We start from the raw sequence: 23428 nt of genomic DNA, 5'->3' as shown, positions 1-23428 counted from the left end.
ATATATATAAAATATCCAAAATCCAATTGGATCTAATTTTAAAGATCCTCAAGAGTTACATAATCCTATGAATATGAAAGAATGCACAGTTCCATCAGGTCTTCAAGTTCAAGGGTCTCTAGAGATATTTATGTAAAGGTATTTACATATCTTAACATATATACATTTATGTATCTTAAGATTTTGAAACTGAGTCAAAAAATCAACATGGCTAAGAGCTGTGGACTTTTAGGGAGAAAAATGTGTAACATAAAACTTGAACCCAGGGAAGTGGACTAGATGATCACTCCCCTATTTATGTATTTAGGTATATATTTATGTATTAACTTTTTCTTTTATTTATTTATTAATTAATTTTAGGCTGCATTGGGTCTTCGTTGCTGTGCACGGGCTTTCTCTAGTTGCAGCACATGGGAGCTACTCTTCATTGTGGTGCGCGGGCTCAGTATTTGTGGCTTGTAGGCTCTAGAGCGCAGGCTCAGTAGTTGTGGCGCATGGGCGTAGTTGCTCCGCGGCATGTGGGATCTTCCCGGACCAGGGCTCAAACCTGTGTCCCCTGCGTTGGCAGGCAGATTCTTAACAACTGCGCCACCAGGGAAGTCCCAACGTTTTCTTTTTTTTCCTAGGGTATTTTAAAGAAAATCCAAGATATTGAATATTATATTTATATTATATTATGTTATATTATATTATTTCACCCAGTTATTACCACTTTGACATTTTGGAGTCATTAACATAATCATATATAGAGTTTAGTGTTGCCCATGGGTTCTCAATAAGATTCTCAGCCTCCCAGCCCAACAGTCTGCTAGCAGACACTGGTATAGTAACTTCCTTCCTTAGGTGGGTAAACATCTTTTAACCTGGGAAGCTTCAGAATAAAGCATCGAAATATTTAAGGGAAGAGACCCATTAGCATTAATATATTTTTTGTGTGAAGTAAGTGGCTTTACATATTTGATGCTTTATATATTTGTCACAGTAAGGGTGGGTTTGGTCTGGTAGAATGACAGCTTTGTAACTGGTTTGAAATGTTTGAGCAATATACATTTTTCTAAGGTGAAATCTTACTAAATTATTCTTAATATTGAGACATTTAAGAGACCTTTAGATTCCTAACGTTTAAAGTTTAGTGTATTGGATTTATAAGTATGAATTTCACCCCAGGAAACCTTTGTTTATTATTTAAAGCAGTTGAAGTACATAAAGGGAAATGCTTGAGATGAAGCAGGCCATTGTGTGAATACATTTATAAGCTCCCTGTTCTGATCTCTAGCCCCTTGTCACTTTCCAATGTAAGAACCACCGAAGAGCCTCAACATGGGGCCCTGATACAGAAAAGGCTGACCACACACTAGCAGGTTCCTATCCTGTGCTACCTATTTATAGCCTCCACCAAGATGGGCAACCTGTGGTCGCAAGTCTGTCCTTCTCCTCCCTGCCTATCAAATGAAGAGCATGATAGAATAAAAAATGCTAGGTTTGACTTGGGTTTTCCAATTTACTGGGTTTTTTCTTATGTACACTGCCTTTCATCTGTCACTGGTATTGAGGGAAAGCACCCAAAAAAGATGATCCAGTCGTTAGGAGTTGTCCACTGGATCTGAGTTGTTAGGCTTATTATCTGGGTAGTGTGAGGCGACCCCTAGTGGAAGGCAGATGTTACCACAGTCAGAAGAATTCGAAAAATGCATTCCTGTCTGGGAAAAGATAGACTTGTATCTAAACTTAGACTAATGTTCTCATTTTATGGGACAACTTTTCAAACGTGTATACATTACAAACCACACATCCCTTCCAACTTCCAAAGCTCTGGTGAGCTAGAAGCAAAATTATGGCACTAAGCAAAACTAAATAAAACAGCAACAAGGGGGCTTTACATGGCCTGAAACCCTTCCAAGATCAAGATGAACTCTGACGCTGCAGTTCTTCAATCTACCAGATCTCGAGACTCAAGCCATATCAACATTGTTATCTAGCTGGTTTTCCAGTAGTGTCACTCCAACCCTGAGAGCTTTCTTACTTGTCTTTTGCATTCTTTTTGTCAAGTACTCAGTTATGTCGTGGGTTCCTTTGCAGCCCAGGCCACCTTAAAATCCATGTAGCATGCATGTTCCAGCAGGATACAGGGTCTGTGAAAAAGAATTTCAATAAAGAACCTAGATGTAAAGAGCCCTATGATGTTCTCTTGGCCATGCTTATGGCTCTGTGAGGCTGTAGACCATCCTCAAGGGTGCAAGGGTGACCAGCCACAACTACATCAAAACTGATAGCAAACAAGCTAAATCTGGATACAATTCATAGAGACCACCAAGGCCCTGGGAAGATTTAGCCTAGAAAGAAAAGGGGGTTACTTTGTGGCATTCAAGATGCACTGAGTGAAGACCACAAAGTGTGGGACTGTGTGGAGATGCCAGATAAATACAATACCCTCAGGTCCAGTGTGTGAAAGAGAAGACTGCCGGGCTAGTACTGTAGTATTCTTAAGTCCTCACCTTGCTTGCCACCATAGTTTACTGCTGCATATCAGGAGGGTCCCTCTTCCCTGCCCCTTTCCATCATAGCTTCTCCTTCAAATGTCTTTTTCAGTGGTGACCCATGACCACCCGGTAGTTGGTGCACAACAGACTTTAGCATTGTCTCTAAAGTTCTCTGATTGATGCTTATTCCACCTTTGGGACACAGTGTGCTAAATGCTATAAAAATTTTCCTCACCTAAAGGCATGGATCCTCCCTGACATAGCATGTTTGCTGGTTAGCTACTTTGTAATATAGAGAACTACTCACCTATAGGAACATTTGGCTTTATGTCCTTTTTCTAGTGCTAATCCTTGGAACTGGTTTTTTTTTTAACTTGCAAGGCCCATTGTAAAACCTGTGGGAATTCTAGAACAAGGCCTAATGCAACTAATGCCATTGGGGCTTCACAAACCAAGTTTTTTGCCTCTGTAAAGGAAGAATAAAATAGCTCATGAACTTTAACTGTGACTCAAGGTAGATAGAAAAAAATAACCTCTAAAATTAAAGAAGTATCCCAGGTTCTTCACTCCATAAGAGGAATAATACTTCTATTGGTTCAGGTAGATCGTGGACATTGGTGGACAATTGTTAAAAGTTATTCGTTACAAATTATCCTGGGACTTCCCTGCTGGCGCAGTGGTTAAGAATCCGCCTGCCAATGCAGGGGACATGGGTTGGATTCCTGGTCTGGGAAGATCCCACATGCCCCAGAGCAACTAAGCCCGTGCGCCACAACTACTGAGCCTGCATGCTGCAACTACTGAGCCCGTGTGCTGCAACTACTGAAGCCCGCGTGCCTAGAGCCTGTGCTCTGCAATGAGAAGCCACCACAATGAGAAGCCCGTGCACCGCAGCGAAGAGGAGCCCCCACTTGCCGCAACTAGAGAAAGCCCACGCGCAGCAACGAAGACCCAACGCAGCCAAAAACTGAAAAAAAAAAATGAATTATCCTGATTGCAAGATGAACTTTCTATGTATTTGTTATGCTACTTAGGGTTTGCTTGTCATGTTACATTAAACAAGTCTCCCTCCCAACTCTTAACTTTTTGAAAGGCCAAACAGATGGTTCTCTGAGGAGCAGAGAAACAAAGCCAAGACTGTGAAATTATTTATAGCCTGAAATGGCATATTTGTAGGCTACCAAATATGTACTATATGTAGATGGTACATCTGTCAAAGGGAGGATACAGGGAGGAAAGCAGCCCCCATCATCCCTAGAACTTCATGCCATTTCTTCTGAAAGCTAAACTCTGGATTAGCAGAAATCCTTAACTTTTGACTCTCTGCACAGAAACTATGGCCCTCCTTATATATCTTCAGTGTTTTACTGGATATAAACTCTGACCTCTTTCAATATGTCCATTATCAGAACCCCCTTTCAAATAATACCTTCTGAAGTTTTGGTAATATAGGTTCATTAATCACAGGCCTAAATGTAAAACCTGAAATTATAAAATTTCTAGAAGAAAGCATAGGAGGAAATCTTTGTGACCTGAGGGTAAGCAAAGATTTCTTAGATAAGACACGAAAAGCACAACCCATAAAAGAAAAAAATTGTTTGTACTCCACTAAAATTAAGAACTACGGCTCTTCAAAAGACACTGTTACAATAATGCAAACACAAGTCACAAACTAGGAGAAAATATTTGCAAACCATATACCTGATAAAGAACTTATATCCAAGATAAACAGAGAGCCCTCTATACTCAGTAGTAAGAAAACAGCCTGTTTTTTTTTAATGGACAAAAGATTTGAAAAGACACTTCACCAAAGAAGATATATGGATGGTAAGTTGGCATCCGTATATATTCAATGTCATTAGTTCTTAAGGAAATGCAAATAAATACCACAATGAAATACTACTTCACACTTCGTAGGATGACTAAAAGTAAAGACTGACCAATCCAAGTACTTAGGGGATTGTGGAGCAATTAGAACTCACATATTTTGCTGGTGGAGATGCAAAATGGTGCAGCCACCTTGGAAAACGATTTGCCTGGTTCCTTACACCGGTAAACATATACTTACCATACAACCTAGCTGTTTCTTTCCTAGTTTTTACCCAAGAGAATTGAAAACCTATATTCACCCCCAAAACCTGCATATGAATGTTTAAAGCAGCTTTATTTGTAATCACAGAAAACTGGGAACAAACCAAATGTCCCTCAGCTGCAGAGTGGATAGACAAACTGGCATGTTGAATGGAATGGAATTTGGTACAATCACTTTGAAAAACTATTTGGCAGTATTTACCCAAGACAAACATATTCCCCAGCAATTGCACTCCTAGAGACACCCATAAGAAATGAGTAATATTTGCCAAAAGGCTTATACAAGGATGTTCATAGCAGTACTACTTGTAGTAATGGTGTAATAAAGAATCTGATTCTATTTTTCTTTAGTACCTTATTTTACTTTATTATTTATTTATTTTTTTATGGCTGTGTTGGGTCTTCGTTGCTGTGCGCGGGCTTTCTCTAGTTGCGGCGAGCAGGGGCTACTCTTTGTTGCTGTGCACGGGCTTCTCACTGTGGTGGCTTCTCGTTGCAGAGCACGGGCTCTAGGCGAGCGGGCTTCAGTAGTTGTGGCTCACGGACTTCAGTAGTTGTGGATCGCGGGCTCTAGAGCACAGGTTCAGTTAGTTGTGGCACACGGGCTTAGTTGCTCCACGGCATGTGGGATCTTTCCAGACCAGGGCTCGAACCCGTATCCCCTGTATTGGCAGGCGGATTCTTAACCACTGCACCACCAGGGAAGCCCTCTGATTCTATTTTTGATGTTTGATAGTGATAGCCTGCAAGCCCCATCACTCCCCTTTTCCTTTTTTTGCCCCACTCCTGGACATGCCAATAAGAAAACCCGGGTACTTGCTTCCTTGACATGAGTAGGATATTAAGACCACTCAAACTTCAGCCAGTGGGAGAGGGAGTCTTCTCTCCAACCACTGTAAAAACTAGAGCCACTTGCCCCTTCTGCTTAAGCCAAGCAGGCTGGTTTGAATGTGGGCCTTGCTCTCCCCAGAAAGCTTTGCTATGTGACTAATCTTTCACATCCTCTTGTGAGTGTATTGTATCATTAGTCTCCAGCTCCAAACCAATTTTGGATGGGTGGAGGCATGGATACCATCCTCCAGGGAGCAACCACAAAGCAAACCCTAAACTGGACTCTATTCAGATGCTGACTCAACAATAAACAGACAAATAAATTATTGAATATTCACCCAATGGAACCTATAGGGCAATGAGAATAAATGAACTACAGTGACATGTACTCTCACAAACATAATGTTGAGCAAAAGAAATCAAACACAAAAGAATATGTGCAATGTGAGTATGTTTAAATAAAGTTTAAAAACAGGCAAAACTAATCTATGATATTAAAAGTCAGGATAGTCACCACCATTCCAAGAGTAGTGGGTTACTGGAAAGGAGCACAGAGGGGGCACTTTTCTGCACGTCAGGCTCAATTAGGGTGGTTGGGGGCGGGGGAGGGGGGAGCGTCAGGAAGCAGGGGCTGGGTTGGGGGATGGTCCCAACTCTGAAATGTTCTGGCTCTGCTCCTGGTCCTGCTGACAGATTAAGAGTGTGAACCGGCTCCACCCAGTGGAAAAATGTGGAAATGCATGTCAGTGCTTAAAGGAGGGTGACTGGCCCCTCCTGTGAGACTCATAATGTCAGCCAGTTTGGGGAGTGGGGTGCAGATTCTGGGCTCAGAAATGGGATAGAGTATCTAAGAAAGGTCTGAAGTTAGCCTTTCTGTCCTGCCACAGGGAGCTGGTCTCAGCCACACTGAGGGAGACAAATGACTTCTCTGACAGGAGAGGTGGGAAGCTGAGGGCTCTACTATCCCCAGGCTTTGTCTGCCTCACGAGGCAGTCTAGGCTGGGTTTGGATATCACCTTTATTCAGATGCTAGATGCTAGCTCAGTAAGGTAGGTAGTAATCGCCATTTTACAGATGAGGGAACGGAGACCCAGGTAACTTGGTTTGTAAATGGCAGAATTAAGGTTTGAACTCAGATCTGTCTTGCTCCAAACCCAGCTCTTAACCTTTTTCTTGTACTGTGGCTTCCGCTGGCAGTGTGGTGAAGCCTATGGGCCCATCTCAAAATAATGTTTTTAAAGTCTAAAATAAAACACGTAAGATTACTGATCCTATTGAAATTGCCAAGAAATGCCAATCCTATTAAAATACAGATCTAAGCTATCTTTTCCTACTGTGGCATGGTATATATGTGTTTCTTTACTGATATCTTAAATACAAGATATAGCAGTGAGTCTGAAAATGATCAGAATTTCCAGGAAATGATGAGTATAAATATTTTGAGATTGTCTGCTATAATAGTGACGTGAAATGAAACTATCAGTGACTTTACTGGTGACAAAGTCACAGGTCAAATTCCATTTGAAGGAAATGCTGAATTTCCATCAGAGGCCAGTGAAAATAAGGATGTAATCTTGTTCCCATTTAAGTTCAGAGACCTCCCGCATACTAGGCGTGGGTCCATTGGGAATCTGTGGACCGGGTTAAGACCCCTTGATTCTATTGTCTCTGACTCATCTTCTCTACCCTTTGACTGTTCCCAGCGTTTACTGGAAACCAGCCTGTGAGCTGGAGACTTGCAAAGAGTGCTGGGCATTTGTTAAATAACAAGGAGAGATCACAGGGCCCAAGAGACACTGAAGGCCTCCAATGCCTCAGACAGGCTGTTGGACGCAGAGATACACAGAAGAATAACATGTAGCCATCCTTTCAAGGCTCTCAGCCTGGTAGAGGCAGTGTCTCCAAGTAGTTTATGATTAACCTTCAAATGAATTAAACAGGCAAGAAGTGAGTGCTTTGGGAATAGAGGAAGAACAATATTATGGGACGAGTAGTCCAGGAAGCTCTCCTGTAAGAGGCAACACTAGGGCTGACATTAGGGATGGGCACCTTCAGAGGGGGGCAGTACAGCGTAGTAGTTAGGCACATAGGCTCTGCTGCCCGACGACCTGTGTTCAAAACCCGGCTCCATCACTTCCTAGCTATGGGCAAGTCTGCCTGATCTCTCCATACCTGCTTCCTCATCTGTAAAGTGGAGTGACCCGAGAAATTCATAGGGCTGGTGTGAAGATTAAATGAGTTTAAATGTCGTTAGCCATGATAATAGCGCTGATTATCATTGGAGAGGTGGACAGACAGAAGGACAAAGCCTTTCTAGGGGTTAAGGACAGCTTGAACTATACAGAGGCTGGATTATTTTCTTGTGAAAAGAGCAGGGGAGGGAGGGCCACTAGCTCTATGATGTAACGTGGAACACAGAAGGCATGTTTTATTTTCATCACTGTGTTTTTGTTTTACTTTGCAGCAGGGAATAACTTCAAACCTTTGATTTCACCAGTAGTACTCCATAAGACAAGGCTAGTGTGAGTATTTAAGTTTTAAAAAGTGATGAGTTGATTTAGAATGTTCACACAATAATACATAGTACAGGTGGTATGGGATGTGGCAAAGAATGTGAAAGTAGTGGCAATGCCTGGTTTGAATCACTGGATTAGGAAATAGGAACCACCTTCACTTTACGGAATTTTATTTTTTATTTTTTTTAATTTATTGAAGTATAGTTGATTTACAATGTGTTAATTTCTGCCGTACAGCAAAGTGATTAGCTGTATATACATACATATATATACACATATATGTATGTATATATACATATATGTACAATTCTTTTTCCTATTCTTTTCCTTTATGGTTTATCACAGGATATTGAATATAGTTCTCTGTGCTATACAGTAGGTTCTCGTTGTTTATCTATAATAGTTTGCATCTGCTAATCCCAAACTCCCAATCCAACCCCCCCCTTCCCTCTTGGCAACCGCAAGTCTGTTCTCTATGTCCACTTTATAGAATTTTAGAGGCTCTCGTGGCCCAGCCCAGCATTCCCTGCAGCCTTGAATGGGGCATGGAGGCTGATGGTAAATACACAGTATTTAGGAGAAGTCTAGCATTACTGTCCACATCCTTTCATTTCTGGATACATTCAAGGGCAGTATTTCAAACTGTGGGTCACCACCCAGAAGTGAGTTGTGAAATCAGTTAATGTGTCATGTCCAGCATTTAAGAAATGTGAACAATAAAATTGAAAATATCAAAGCACATTATGGGTAGTCGGGGTAATTATTATGTTGTGTAAGTTGTGCAGTGGACTGCTAGATAAAAATGCCTTTCCTCCTGTGGGTTAAGGCAAAAACATCTGCTCATGTGGAAACAGGCCTGACTTCTGGTCCAAGTTCTGCTCCTGTCCTGCTGCCTAGTGGTGTGGTCCCCACACCCTCTGAACCATGGAGGCAGATTAATTTTGCTGGGTTGTTAACGTGCTGTTATGTTCGGGGCTCTTATTTATTTGTTTGTTTGTTTATTAATTTTTGGCTGCGTTGGGTCTTCATTGCTACACACGGGCTTTCTCTAGTTGGGGCTACTCTTCGTTGTGGTGCGCGGGCTTCTCATTGCGGTGGCTTCTCCTGTTGTGGAACACGGGCTCTAGGCGCACAGACTTCAGTAGTTGTGGCTCTCAGGCTCAGTAGTTGTGGTGCACGGGCTTAGTTTCTTAACCACTGTGCCACCAGGGAAGTCCCTATGTTCGGGGTTCTGATTTAGCCAAAGTGTTCTCCAGACCATTTATATGCCCAGAGCCCTCCACCTCCAAGGGACTGAGTTCTCTAGGAGGGAGGCCTGGAATCAGGCCAAATAGGGCCCTGGTACTTTTCACAGTTGCCTTCCTGGGATCATACAAATGTTCCTTTTTGCAGATTTTCAGCCCACACCCAGGGCTTCTGCTTCCAAACACTTCATCACATTTCCAATTACAGCATTTTATTATCTCATGATTTCCTCATTTTATGGCTACACTTCCCACTGTGATATGTAATATCTGGGTGGAGCATATCCCCAACCTGAAGCAGCCTCTGTGTTGTTTTGCCTCACCTCTCCTGAGACCCACTGTCCTGTGGAACCTGAGGAGGCAGACTGGTCCTCTCTAGATCTTAGGATCTAGATCTGGATTTGGTTCAGCAGTTTCCTCCCACTGATCCACCACAGAGGTGGCTGGGTGGCAACTCAAGGGGACAATTCTTGGATGGAGTGTGTAGATAAATGTCTTAGCAGACCCAGAGACAGAGATTTGAGCTAAATTTTAGTTTGAACTATATAAAGTTTCCTTTTTCTTTTTAATAAGGCTAAGAAGGTCAGCCATTGGCAATGTCATGTGGTTCAAGTAGTAGTTTATTTGGGAGATGGAGACACAGACAGGATAGTGGGGAAGTGAGGCAGGGGAGGGAAGGTCACCTAAAGGATGTGTTATCAACCCAGTTACATCTGTGGGTAGCTGGAGTGTAATCCCATTGGAGGAATTCAAGAAACAGTATGGACCATACACCTGAGAGTTATTTCACCCAAAGGGCAAGGGATGTGGGCTATATTTGTAACAACTCACCACAGCCGTTGGTTGAGGGCTCTTGAGGCAGCAAGAGGCATTACTTCCCTGAAACTTCTGGTGTGCAGCACTGGTGGACAGGGGTGAAACAGGCTTTGTTAGACAGAGCAAGCCCTCAGACAAAGCAGCGTGGGTGTTTCCAGTAGGGAGTCAGCCAGTGTCTACTAAGGAGGCATAAGTGAGGGTGGAGTATAGGAGCGCCAGCAACAGCACCTGCTGCAGAAGCTATGCCACTAGCTCTTGACCACAAACTCAAGTATATAAGAAAATAGGATTATATTTTCTAGAACAACTTATTTTCTGTTTTGAGACTCCGATGCACAGGCTAATGGAAAATAAATATCAGTCAGTGTGAGGGTCACCCTTTGCCCAGAACTGCATCAGGTCTAAGAGATTCAGTCAGTGCCAAGGCCCAGGCAAGCACTGTGCCACATGGTTCTTGGTGGAAGCTGTCCACATGGGCCTCCACTTAGACATCTTTTCCTGCCTCCTTGTTGGTCACCAGCCCTATACATCCACACTCAGTATGGTCCACCAGCACCTTCAGGCCTGGCAGTTCATTTTGTTGCTTCTGTGCCAAGCTAGGGAATGGGATGGGGCTGCCTGTGGCCGTACTCACCTTGGACTCACCGTGTGCCACGACTCTCTTCCCCTGGATTGCACAAACCCCAGGTCTCTGACCGGGAGGCAGGGCACAGGGTCAGTCTAGTGTCTAGATTGACGTGCTTCCCTCAGGCCTCTCATCTTCTCCCCAGCCTGGGGAATAATATTTTAGTTTGATGTAGGATAGAAAGAGAACCTTAATTTCCTCAAACTCCTGTACCCTAAGGACAAGGAAAATTGAAAGATCTTTCCTAAGGTCTGGCTATTTGAGTGGAGGGAAAGTCAATAGGGGGAAACATCAATTAACATTTCAAAAATGCCCCACCCTGCCGTGACCAATGCACTGTGACCACTGCCTCTTCCAGAGATGCTCCCTCTACTACTCTTTCCCCTCTGTGTTCATTATAGCTTGTAAAACGGAGGAGGCAAGTTGCCATTTTAAACAAGGCAGGAGTTCTTAACTTGGGGGCCCATGATATGACTCAGGGAAACCTGAATTTGGATAGGAAGAAAATTTACATTTTTATTTTCATTAACCTCTGACAAAATTAACATCTTTGATTGTGAATGTAAGCAACAAAACAGTAGTATTAGCAGGACCTTGTCACAGGTATCTTAAAATATCATTTATATTCATCACTGTCATGGTAGTTGTAAGATTTGTTGCTAGATCTTTTTAAATGTGTCAGTAATGAAATGCATATATTACTATATCATAAATGTGTTTTTAAAATACTTTAAGAACTGCATTTCAGAATAATTTTTTACATTTAAAAAAATTATCTTAGCATAATTGTAGACTTGCATTTACAAAAAATAATACAGAAAGATCCTGTATACCTTTCACCTAGTTTCTCCCAGTATAACCTGTTGCAAAATTATAGTACATTGTCGCAACCAGCAAATTGACATTGCTATATCCACCCACATACCTTATTCAGATTTCGCCAGTTTTATATGCAGTTTATCACATGTGTAGATATGTGTGCCCCCAGACAACTCCATCACCACAAAGACCCCTCATGCTGTTCTTTCATAGGCAGACTCTTGCCTCCCTCTCCCTTCCCAAGCCCTGGCATCCACTATTCTGTTCCCCATCTCTACAATTTTGTCATTTCAAGAATGTTATATAATGAAGTCTCTACCCTTCTGAGGTTTACATATTTTCACGTTTGTAGAAGTGTGTAACCTTTTGAGATTGCCTTGTTTTAATTATGTATAATTCCCTTGAGATGTATCCAAATTGTGTAGATAATAGTTTGTTCCTTTTTGTCCTTGAGAAGTATTCCATGGTAGACACATTAGCAATTAGTTGAACCATTTGCCCACTGAAGGGCAATTAGGATTGTTTCCAGTTCTGGGCTACAATTCATTTTTAACATATTTTGTGTTTTTAAAAACATTATTCTGAGAGGGAGTCCAAGGCTTTGCCACATTGCCCACAAATCTATCGTCACAAAAAATGAAGTTCTAAGGGGGAGGAATATGTATCGCCACATTATTCCCTTCTACCCCTAGGGACTGGGTGAGAATGGGGACAGGGTAGGGTGGCATCTCAGAGCCTCTGCCAGGTCTTCTGTGCTGTTGGGTGAGACCTGAGGCACTACAGAGGCTGATCTTAACTAATGAGGGGAGTGTGTCTGTGGGGAGGGGAGTCAGAGGATGAAGAGTGGCCCAGGCACACGGCAACTTGAAACCCAACCATTGCCCCAAACCTAAGGAATATCTGTCATGCTCACAAATGAGTCATGTGAGTGATTTTGAAGAGACAAAGTTGAGTGACGGGGGTGAGTGCCACTCCTGGATCTGCTGGGGCAGGGAATAGCTGTGGGAGGTGACCTGTGAGTGGGCTGGGGAGTTCAAGGATACAAAGACTCAGAGCTGGAAGTGACCATGACAACATAAGCTCCCAGGAATTTTAGCAGGGGCAGTTCCATGCTGGAGGCAAGCCCATTTCATTCCATTTCAAAGGACAGTGTGATCTCAGCTGACTCTGAGTTACACTTGACCTCACTGGTTGAGAATTTTCTTATTTTATTTTTTATTTATTTTTTCCTCTGCTTTTCAAATCTCTTTTTAAAAAAATTTTTAATCTAATTTAATTATTTTTATACAGCAGTTTCTTCATAGTCATCCATTTTATACACATCAGTGTATACATGTCATTCCCAATCGCCCAATTCAACACACACCCCCCCACCCCCCACCGCTTCCCCCCTTGATGTCCATACGTTTGTTCTCTACATCTGTGTCTCAATTTCTGCCTGCAAACTGGTTCATCGGTACCATTTTTCTAGGTTCCACATATATGCGTTAATATACGATATTTGTTTTTCTCTTTCTGACTTACTTCACTCTGTATGACAGCCTCTAGATCCATCCATGTCTCTACAAATGACCCAATTTCGTTCCTTTTTATGGCTGAGTAATATTCCATTGTATATATGTACCACATCTTCTTTATGCATTCGTCTGTCGATGGGCATTTAGGTTGCTTCCTTGACCTGGCTATTGTAAATAGTGCTGCAATGAACATTGGGGTGAATGTGTTTTTTTGAATATGGTTTTCTCTGGGTATATTCCCAGTAGTGAGATCGCTGGGTCATATGGTAGTTCTATTTTTAGTTTTTTAAGGAACCTCCATACTGTTCTCCATAGTGGCTGTATCAATGTACATTCCCACCAACAGTGCAAGAGGGTTCCCTTTTCTCCACACCCTCTCCAGCATTTGTTGTTTGTAGATTTTCTGATGATGCTCATTCTAACTGGTGTGAGGTGATACCTCATTGTAGTTTTGATTTGCATTTCTCTAATAATTAGTGATGTTGAGCAGCTTTTCATGTGCTTCTTGGCCATCTGTGTGTCTTCTTTGGAGAAATGTCTATTTAGGTCTTCTGCCCATTTTTGGATTGGGTTTTTGTTTTTTTTTTTAATATTGAGCTGCATGATCTGTTTATATATTTTGGAGATTAATCCTTTGTCTGTTGTTTCGTTTGCAAATATTTTCTCCCATTCTGAGGGTTCTCTTTTCGTCTTGTTTATGGTTTCCTTTGCTGTGCAAAAGCTTTGAAGTTTCATTAGGTCCCATTTGTTTATTTTTGTTTTTACTTCCATTTCTCTAGGAGGTGGGTCAAAAAAGATCTTGCTGTGATTTATGTCAAAGAGTGTTCTTCCTATGTTTTCCTTTAAGAGTTTTATAGTGTCCGTTCTTACATTTAGGTCTCTAATCCATTTTGAGTTTATTTTTGTATATGGTGTTAGGGAGTGTTCTAATTTCATTCTTTTACATGTAGCTGTCCAGCTTTCCCAGCACCACTTATTGAAGAGACTGTCTTTTCTCCATTTTATATCCTTGCCTCCTTTCTCATAGATTAGTTGACCATAGGTGCGTGGGTTTATTTCTGGGCTTTCTATGTTGTTCCATTGATCTATATTTCTGTTTCTGTGCCAGTACCATATTGTCTTGATTACTGTAGCTTTGTAGTATAGTCTGAAGTCAGGGAGTCTGATTCCTCCAGCTCCGTTTTTTTCCCTCAAGACTGCTTTGGCTATTTGGGGTCTTTTGTGTCTCCATACAGATTTTAAGATTTTTTGTCCTAGTTCCATAAAAAATGCCATTGGTAATTTGATAGGGATTGCATTGAATTTGTAGATTGCTTTGGGTAGTATAGTCATTTTCACAATATTGATTCTTCCAATCCAAGAACATGGTATATCTCTCCATCTGTTGGTATCATCTTTAATTTCTTTCATCAGTATCTTATAGTTTTCTGCATACAGGTCTTTTGTCTCCCTAGGTAGGTTTATTCCCAGATATTTTATTCTTTTTGTTGCAATGGTAAATGGGAGTATTTCTGTAATTTCTATTTCAGATTTTTCATCATTAGTATATAGGAATGCAAGAGATATCTGTACATTAATTTTGTATCCTGCAACTTTACCAAATTCATTGATTAGCTCTAGTAGTTTTCTGGTGGCATCTTTAGGATTCTCTATATATAGTATCATGTCATCTGCAAACAGTGACAGTTTTACTTCTTCTTTTCCAATTTGTATTCCTTTTATTTCTTTTTCTTCTCTGATTGCCATGGCTAGGACTTCCAAAATTATGTTGAATAATAGTGGTGAGAGTGGACATCCTTGTCTTGTTCCTGATCTTAGAGGAAAAGGTTTTAGTTTTCACCATTGAGAACGACATTGACTGCGAGTTTGTCATATATGGCCTTTATCATGTTGAGGTAAGTTCCTTCTGTGCCTACTTTCTGGAGGGTTTTTATCATAAATGGGTGTTGAATTTTGTCAAAAGCTTTTTCTCCATCTGTTGAGATGATCATATGGTTTTTATTCTTCAGTTTGTTAATATGGTGTATCACATTGATTGATTTGTGTATATTGAAGAATGCTTGCATCCCTGGGATAAATCCCACTTGATCATGGTGTATGATCCTTTTAATGTGTTGTTGGATTGTGTTTGCTAGTATTTTGTTGAGGATTTTTGCATCTATATTAATCAGTGATATTGGTCTGTAATTTTCTTTTTTTCATAGTCTTTGTCTGGTTTTGGTATCAGGGTGATTTTGGCCTCATAGAATGAGTTTGGGAGTGTTCCTTCCTCTGCAATTTTTTGGAAGAGTTTGAGAAGAATGGGTGTTAGCTTTTCTCTAATTGTTTGATAGAATTCACCTGTGAAGCCATCTGGTCCTGGACTTTTTGTTTATTGGAAGATTTTTAATCACAGTTTCAATTTCATTGCTTGTGATCGGTCTGTTCATATTTTCTATTTCTTCCTGGTTCAGTCTTGGAAGGTTATATCTTTCTAAGAATTTGTCCATTTCTTCCGGGTTGTCCATTTTATTGGCATAGAGTTGCTTGTAGTAGTCTCTCAGTATGCTTTGTATTTCTGTGGTGTCTGTTGTAACTTCTAGTTTTTCATTCCTAATTTTATTGATTTGAGTCCTCTCCCTCTTTTTCTTGATGAGTCTGGCTAATGGTTTATCAATTTTGTTTATCTTCTCAAAGAATCAGCTTTTAGTTTTATTCATCTTTGCTATTGTTTTCTTTGTTTCTGTTTCATTTATTTCTGATCTAATCTTTATGATTTCTTTTTTTCTGCTAACTTTGGGTCTTGTTTGTTCTTCTTTCTCTAATTCCATTAGGTGTAAGTTTAGATTGTTTATTTGAGATTTTTCTTGTTTCTTGAGGTACTCTTGTATAGCTGTAAACTTCCCTGTTAGAACTGCTTTTGCTGCATCCCATAGGTTTTTTTTTGGTTTTTTTTTTTCGGTACACGGGCCTCTCACTGTTGTGGCCTCTCCCGTTGTGGAGCACAGGCTCCGGACGCGCAGGCTCAGCGGCCATGGCTCACAGGCCCAGCTGCTCCGCAGCATGTGGGATCTTCCTGGACCAGGGCATGAACCCGTGTCCCCTGCATCGGCAGGTGGACTCTCAACCGCTGTGCCACCAGGGAAGCCCCATCCCATAGGTTTTGGATCATCGTGTTTTCATTGTTATTTGTCTCTAGGTATTTTTTGATTTCCTCTTTGATTTCTTCAGTATCTTCTTGGTTATTTAGTAACGTATTGTTTAGCCTCCATGTGTTTGTGTTTTTTACGTTTTTTTCCCCTGTAATTGATTTCTGATCTCATAGCGTTGTGGTCAGAAAACATGCTTGATGTGATTTCAATTTTCTTAAATTTACTGAGGCTTGATTTGTGACCCAAGATGTGATCTATCCTGGAAAATGTTCTGTGCGCACTTGAGAAGAAAGTGTAATCTACTGTTTTTGGATGGAATATCCTATAAATATCAATTAAATCTATCTGGTCTATTGTGCCATTTAAAGCTTGTGTTTCCTTATTAATTTTCTGTTTGGATGATCTGTCCATTGGTGTAAGTGAGGTGTTGAAGTCCCCCACTATTATTGTGTTACTGTCGATTTCCTCTTTTATAGCTGTTAGCAGTTGTCTTATGTATTGAGGTGCTCCTATGTTGGGTGCATATATATTTATAATTGTTATATCTTCTTCTTAGATTGATCCCTTGATCATTATGTAGTGTCCTTCCTTGTCTCTTGTAACGTTCTTTATTTTAAAGTCTATTTAATCTGATATGAGTGTTGCTACTCCAGCTTTCTTTTGATTTCCATTTGTATGGAATATCTTTTTCCGTCCCCTCACTTTCAGTCTGTATGTGTCCCTAGGTCTGAAGTGGGTCTCTTGTAGACAGCATATATATGGGTCTTGTTTTTGTACCCATTCAGCAAGCCTGTGTCTTTTGGTTGGAGCATTTAACCCTTTCACGTTTAAGGTAATTATCGATATGTATGTTCCTATGACCATTTTCTTAATTGTTTTGGGTTTGTTTTTGTAGGTTCTTTTCTTCTCTTGTGTTTCCCACTTAGAGAAGTTCCTTTAGCATTTGTTGTAGAGCTGTTTTGGTGGTGCTGAATTCTCTTAGCTTTTGCTTGTCTGTAAAGCTTTTGTTTTCTCCATCAAATCTGAATGAAATCCTTGCCAGGTAGAGTAATCTTGGTTGTAGGTTCTTCCCTTGCATCACTTTAAGTATATCATGCCACTCCCTTCTGGCTTGTAGAGTTTCTGCTGAGAAATCAGCTGTTTACCTTATGGGAGTTCCCTTGTATGTTATTTGTCATTTTTCCCTTGCAGCTTTCAATCATTTTTCTTTGTCTTTAATTTTTGCCAATTTGATTATTATGTTTCTTGGCGTGTTTCTCCTTGGGTTTATCCCGTATGGGACTCTCTGCGCTTCCTGGACTTGGGTGGCTACTTCCTTCCCGTGTTAGGGAAGTTTTCGACTCTAATCTCTTCAGATATTTTCTCTGGTCCTTTCTCTCTCTCTTCTCCTTCTGGGACCCCTATAATGCGAATGTTGTTGCATTTAATATTGTCCCAGAGGTCTCTTAGGCTGTCTTCATTTCTTTTCATTCTTTTTTCTTTATTCTGGTCTGCAGCAGTGAATTCCACCATTCTGTCTTCCAGGTCACTTATCCGTTCTTCTGCCTCAGCTATTCTGCTATTGATCCCTTCTAGTGTAGTTTTCATTTCAGTTATTGTATTGTTCATCTCTGTTTGTTTGTTCTTTAATTCTTCTAGGTCTTTGTTAAACCTTTCTTGCATCTTCTCAGTCTTTGCCTCCATTCATTTTCCAAAGTCCTGGATCATCTTCGCTATCATTCTGAGTTCTTTTTCTGGAAGGTTGCCTGTCCCCATTTCATTTAGTTGTTTTTCTGGAGTTTTATCTTGTTCCTTCATCTGGTATGTAGCCCTCTGCCTTTTCATCTTATCTGTCTTTCTGTGAATGTGGTTTTTGTTCCACAGGCTGCAGGATTGTGGTTCTTCTTGCTTCTGCTGTCCGCCCTCTGAGAATTTTCTTATTTTAGTTGGAGGAGTCAGGGTTCACATTGTGATGATAGCTCGGCCTCCCGTCCCCCAAGAACGTCCCCCTACCTGGGATGTTTCAGGTGGAATTTGTGCTGTCCCCTGCTTATTATGCCCAGCTCTGTGTGATACTGTGTGTCCTTGACAGGAGTCTGGTGGCCAAGGGCCAAGGAATGCCAGGAGCTAAGAAACCATTCAGGAGGAAGATGCTTGAGCAAGGTCAGGGGTGCGCAGGAGTGCCGGAGGAGACTGTAAGTCGTCGAAGGTGCGCCAGCACCATTACACAAGTGCTAAAGAATGAATGGGGCTGGGCACTGAGCATTAGTGCCACTCACCTCGCAAGAAGGGCAGAGGACCACACAGTGCGTGCCTCCTGAGGGAAGAACAGAACCACCTGTGAAGTTGCAAACCTGAATCTGATCAAACCTCCCGCTTCCAATTCACAGGAAATACAGAGAGCAGAGAAACGTGTTAAACAGCACCATGAGGATGCAACCAGCACAGTCCAGATGCTGGGAACTTTACGTACAGGATGAACAACCAAGTTGCAAGGAAAAGCAAAACGATAGAGGTGGAGAGGGAACCTACAGATCTAAAAGTACTTAAAATATATATATCAACCACTAACGGTGCGTGGACCTTATTTGGATCCTGAATCAAAGAAACAAACGGTGATGGGAAAAATTTGTGAGACCAGTGACTGGATATTTGATATTAAGGAATTAGTGTTAACTTTTTAAGGTGTGACAGTGGTCAAAGCCCTTATCTTTTAAGGACACATACTGAAATATTTACAGCTTACATGATATGATGTCTGGTATTTGCTTCAAAATAACACAGGAAGGGGTAAGTGGATGGGAGTGTAAGTAAAAAGATTGAGCACTAGTTGATAATCGTTGAAACTGGATGATGGATACATGGGAATTATTTTATACTATTCTGGCACTTTCTCGAAGTGTATGTTTGAAAATTGCCATTATAAAAATACTTAATAAAACTATAAAACATATGTGGTGAGGAGAAAACATCTAGATTTGGAAGGAAGGTGCAATCAGCCAACAGGCTGGGGGCCGTGAGTGGGAATGCAGGAGTCAGGCTGCCTGGGCCTGGGACACACATGTGGGGAGGGCCTCCTGGATGGGCAGATGGGGTGAAAAGGTGAAGGAGTGGTCGGCAAGCCTTGCAGTTCTCAACTGTTGATTAACAGTCAGCTTCCTCAGTTTCCAAGACCTTAAAAGTGTTTAAAAGAAAATAATTCCACAGAAACGAAATTGGCCACAGAAAGCTGGCTGCTCAGCTCGTCTATGCCTCCCACCTACTTCCAGGCTCTGTTGTGAGCACCGGTTTCCAAGCCCTACACGATGTTGTCTTTGCTTGGAGCCTGAAGGTACGTGCAAGCTGCTGCTGTTTGCCGTCCCTGACCTCGGGCTGGCCAGGCATCCTGGCTTCAGTCATGTCCTCATGGGCAAAGTCCCAGAGCCAGCAACAGAGTGTGCCAGCTGTTGGAGTATGGACGTCATCGGGTCCAACCCTCTACAACTGCTCTCCAGAGAAGCCCCAGGGAGTAGAGTCTTTGTGTCCAAGCAGCACTGGGAGCAGTCTTAGGTAAAAGTAAGTAATTCTGCGGAGTTTTCAGTGTTGAAGCATACGTTCACCCAGTACACTTGTATTGCATGTCTGCTGCATGTCAAGCCCTGGCTGGGCTTTTCCGTGAGGGATTCTCAGATGAGTAAGAAATAATTTCTGTCCTAGAATAGCTAACTAGATCTGAGTTGGAGGGAAGGGAGAAGGAAGGAGCAAAGAATTGAACAGAATATTCACATATGTTATGGGCAAGAGAGCACTGGCATGGGAATCAGAAAGTCCAGGGGCTACTATCAACTGTGGGTTTCTGGGCAAGTGACTTTCCCTCTCTGACCCTTGGCAATCCTGTCTACAAAATGGGTGTGATAACCTCAGCTTGGCCTAACCCACAGAGAAGGTATCTGGAGAACCACTACATTAGCTCATGTAATATATGGTTGAAGGTATTTTGATAAATGAATAAATATGTTGATTTCAAACAGATATGTTTTTACCACAGCAAGGGACCGGTAAGTGGCGGAAAGATTACATACCGCCTCCCACCTTAGCTGAAATCAGCCCCCTCCCAAGGCCCTGAGCTCAAGACCCTGGGCAGATGTACAAAAGGGGAGACAACAAGTCTGGGGTGGCTGGAGGGGGCCAGCTGGCGGGGGCGGCGCCGAAAGAGGTAATGGAAGAGGTGAGATGAACATTTCCTTCCTGCTGTGCTGTCAATGGAGAATAATAGGAAGAAACTGGTCTGAGATTTTGACACAACGTCTAATCAAAGTGACTAGACACAGGTGCTAACAGAGCTTCTAAACTGTGGGGCAAGTTTGTGATTTAGGAATTCCAACTTTAAGACCCTGGAGATGGACCAGACTGACCCTCTTGTGGGCTCAGCCCAGAATCGGGTGAACTTTGCTCAAGGAATACAGAGAAATAGAAAGAAAGAGACAGCAAGTGAGACAGAGGCTGAGGCAGGGCCAACCCGGGGCTCTTTCATCTAAAAGCCACTTTGTCAAGTGCTGGCTGGGCTCCATCAGCAAATCAGCTGGCCGCCTCTCAAGCTCCTGTTCTGTGTGGGTAGCACTGGATACTCTGTGTGCAGAGGAACAAGGCCCTTGACCTTGGAGAATTTGCAGAATGATGGAGAGACAGATTTGCCCCTGAATAATAATTCCCCTACAGACTCGGGAAGCTCAGAGCAGGGCATCAGGGAGGCCTGGAGAGACTTGGGGAGGCTTCTGTGGGGAGACAGGCCTGGAGCTGGCTCATGGAGGACAGACTACAGGCAAAAGCTTGACAGATTCACAGTCAGACCTTGACTGAAGAGAGAAGCAGGTGTTTTGAAAACGTGATGCCACTTTTCACTGTAATTAGTAAATGTGCCCTGTGAGTTAGGAGTATGCCAGAATAGTAAAGATTTTAAGGTCACTACTCTATAGTTTAAGGGCATTGTGTCCTGTGGGAGAGGCCTGTGTATCCTGGCTGAGTGGCTTCAGAGGCTGCGTCTGCTCCCTTCCCAGGGAAGATAATCTTTGCACATGTTAAAGAGAGCAGAGAAGATGAGTTCAGAGCCCTCTCCCTGCAGCCCACATGGGAAGGTCCTGCTGCCCCCTGACTAGTTTCTCTTGCTGCAGTGCACTGCAGTCACTGTTTTGGCTGCCCTTGGAGCCAGTGGAAGACAGCTGGTAGCTCTTTCTTGGGTGGAGAGCAGTTCCTCTGTATGAATTTGAGTAAGTGTTGCCCAACTGTCTGCCACCTGGGCTTCTCAGCAACTGTCACTGCAGCAGAGCAGAGAAGGGGAAGTCAAGAACAGAAAGCTCAGGGCATGAGGTTGGCCGGTGCAGCTGTGGGCCGGGTCAGGATTGGGGTGGAGAGCAGGATGACAGACTGGAGAGGAATGGAAAGACCTGGGCCTACCTGGCCAGCCCTTCCTGGAACTCCCTGGCACTGGAGCCATGACTGACTTCCCCTGACTAGAACATGCCTGTTCCAGGAAAAGGCCCAGCTCTTGCTGGAAAGATGCCTCAGTGGGTTCCAGGGAAACATGACCACTCATGCAAAGACTCTGAGCTGCCCGCATAACCTGCCCTGCCCACCAGGGAGTGTTTGATGCGCTGTGGCTGGGAAATCAAGTCAGCAGGAAGCAGATGGTTTGAGATATTTCAAAAGAGGATGAGACAATTTGAACAGCAAAAGAAATAATGATAATAATGAAATAAAATTAATACTCATGAGTCTATACTGATATAAATAAATAAATAGGAAGAAAGGCTAACTTTCTTACAGTAAAATTCCAATTAAAAAATATAGAAAGGGGCTTCCCTGGTGGCGCAGTGGTTGAGAGTCCGCCTGCCGATGCAGGGGACGCGGGTTTGTGCCCCGGTCCGGGAAGATCCCACATGCCTCGGAGTGGCTGGGCCCGTGAGCCATGGCCGCTGAGCCTGTGCGTCCGGAGCCTGTTGCTCTGCAATGGGAGAGGCCACAGCAGTGAGAGGCCTGCGTACCGCAAAAAAAAAAAAAAAAAATATATATATATATATAGAAAGAATGATGGAAATAGAAAGTGACCATTTGGCAAACACCACAGTAATAATCGTTGTCAGAAAGCATCATTGGTAGATGCTAAAATTAGTGGTAAAAGTATGATAAGAAGCAGGATATTTGCATAGTTTCAAAGTACCTCCCCACAAGATGCTTATTACAAAGGAATAAATAGTAATTTCATGGTGGAAAAACCTGGCAGACACTACCTTACCAAGTGATCAAAGTTAACATTGCCAGTAATGAGCCATATTAAAATCAGGTACATCTGGTATCATGCGCTGAGAGGGACACACCACTTCTCTGGTGTTCCTGCCCAAAATGCATAGCCTCAATCTAATCATGAAGAAGCATCAGACCAAAATTTAGGGACATTCTACAGTTCTTTTCAGAACTGTCAGGTCATGAAAGATAAAGCAAGACTAAGGAACTGTCTCAGAATGGAGAGACCAAGGAGACACAACAACAAAATGCAGGGTGGGGTTCTGCTTCAGATCCTGGACCAGAGAAGGGACATTAGTGGGACAATTGGTGACATTCGAATAAGGTCTGCAGATTAGTTAATTGTGTTGTGTCATGGTTCAGATCATTGTATTGTGGTTCTGTAAGATGTTAACGGGAATTCTGTGCACAATTTTTGCAAGTCTAAAAATTATTTTTAAATTAAAAAATTTTAAAAAGGGGGTGAGGAAGGAGCCCAGGTTCTAGAACTTAGTTGTTCCCCAAGATGGAAGCAGGACTCTTTGCCTTATTCTCCCTATTGGTAACTAGCATTTGGCCTGGAGAGACTTGGAGACCCACCCACTAGGAAGGTCCCCTGCTTCCCTCTGTGGGAGTGAGAACCCATCACAGGCTTGGCCTCCTGTGGCCTGTCGATGCCAGAGAAAGGCAAATGTCTGCCTTTGTCCACCTCTCTGGGGACCTTCAGTTCTCATGCCTGTCTGAGGGAGGCACCATCCCCACACCCCCAAAAGATCTGAAAACCACGGCTCAGAGAGGTGAAGCCACCATCTCTAGGTCACACAGCAGGTACATAGCCAGATTCAAGCCCAGCTCTGTGTAACCCAATTGCCAGTGCCTGTAACCACCTGACATTCTATTACTGCTCAATTCAGGTAGGGGCAACGAGCATTCACCAAGCAACTACTGTGTGTCAGGCTGGCAGTGGGGCTGGAGGTGAAGGTGGCTGAGACATTGACCCTGGACCACAGGTGCCATCCTGGTGGAGAGGTACCCTCATACTGCCAAGCATATGGCAGGCAGTGTGTCACACACACATATTCGTTCATTCAATCTGCTCTTGCCTGGCCCTGGACTCAGGC

General features: G+C 42.6%; 1 protein-coding gene across 1 annotated transcript in view; it reads left to right on the top strand.

The window, feature by feature from the left end:
- LOC114907583 overlaps positions 1-19197 on the top strand; it is a 31571-nt gene extending 12374 nt beyond the window's left edge. The window contains exons 5-6 of the mRNA XM_029243301.1: positions 18142-18244; positions 18440-19197. Coding sequence (XP_029099134.1) covers positions 18142-18244; positions 18440-18529 — 193 coding nt within the window. The 3' untranslated portion in view covers positions 18530-19197. The remainder of the gene's footprint in view (positions 1-18141; positions 18245-18439) is intronic.
- Positions 19198-23428: the final 4231 nt, after the last annotated feature.

The sequence above is a fragment of the Monodon monoceros genome, unplaced genomic scaffold, assembly GCF_005190385.1.
Source record: "Monodon monoceros isolate NGI ecotype Baffin Bay Population unplaced genomic scaffold, NGI_Narwhal_1 Super_Scaffold_3, whole genome shotgun sequence".
Classification (NCBI taxonomy): domain Eukaryota; kingdom Metazoa; phylum Chordata; class Mammalia; order Artiodactyla; family Monodontidae; genus Monodon; species Monodon monoceros.
This window is presented reverse-complemented; position numbering and strand designations above follow the sequence as displayed.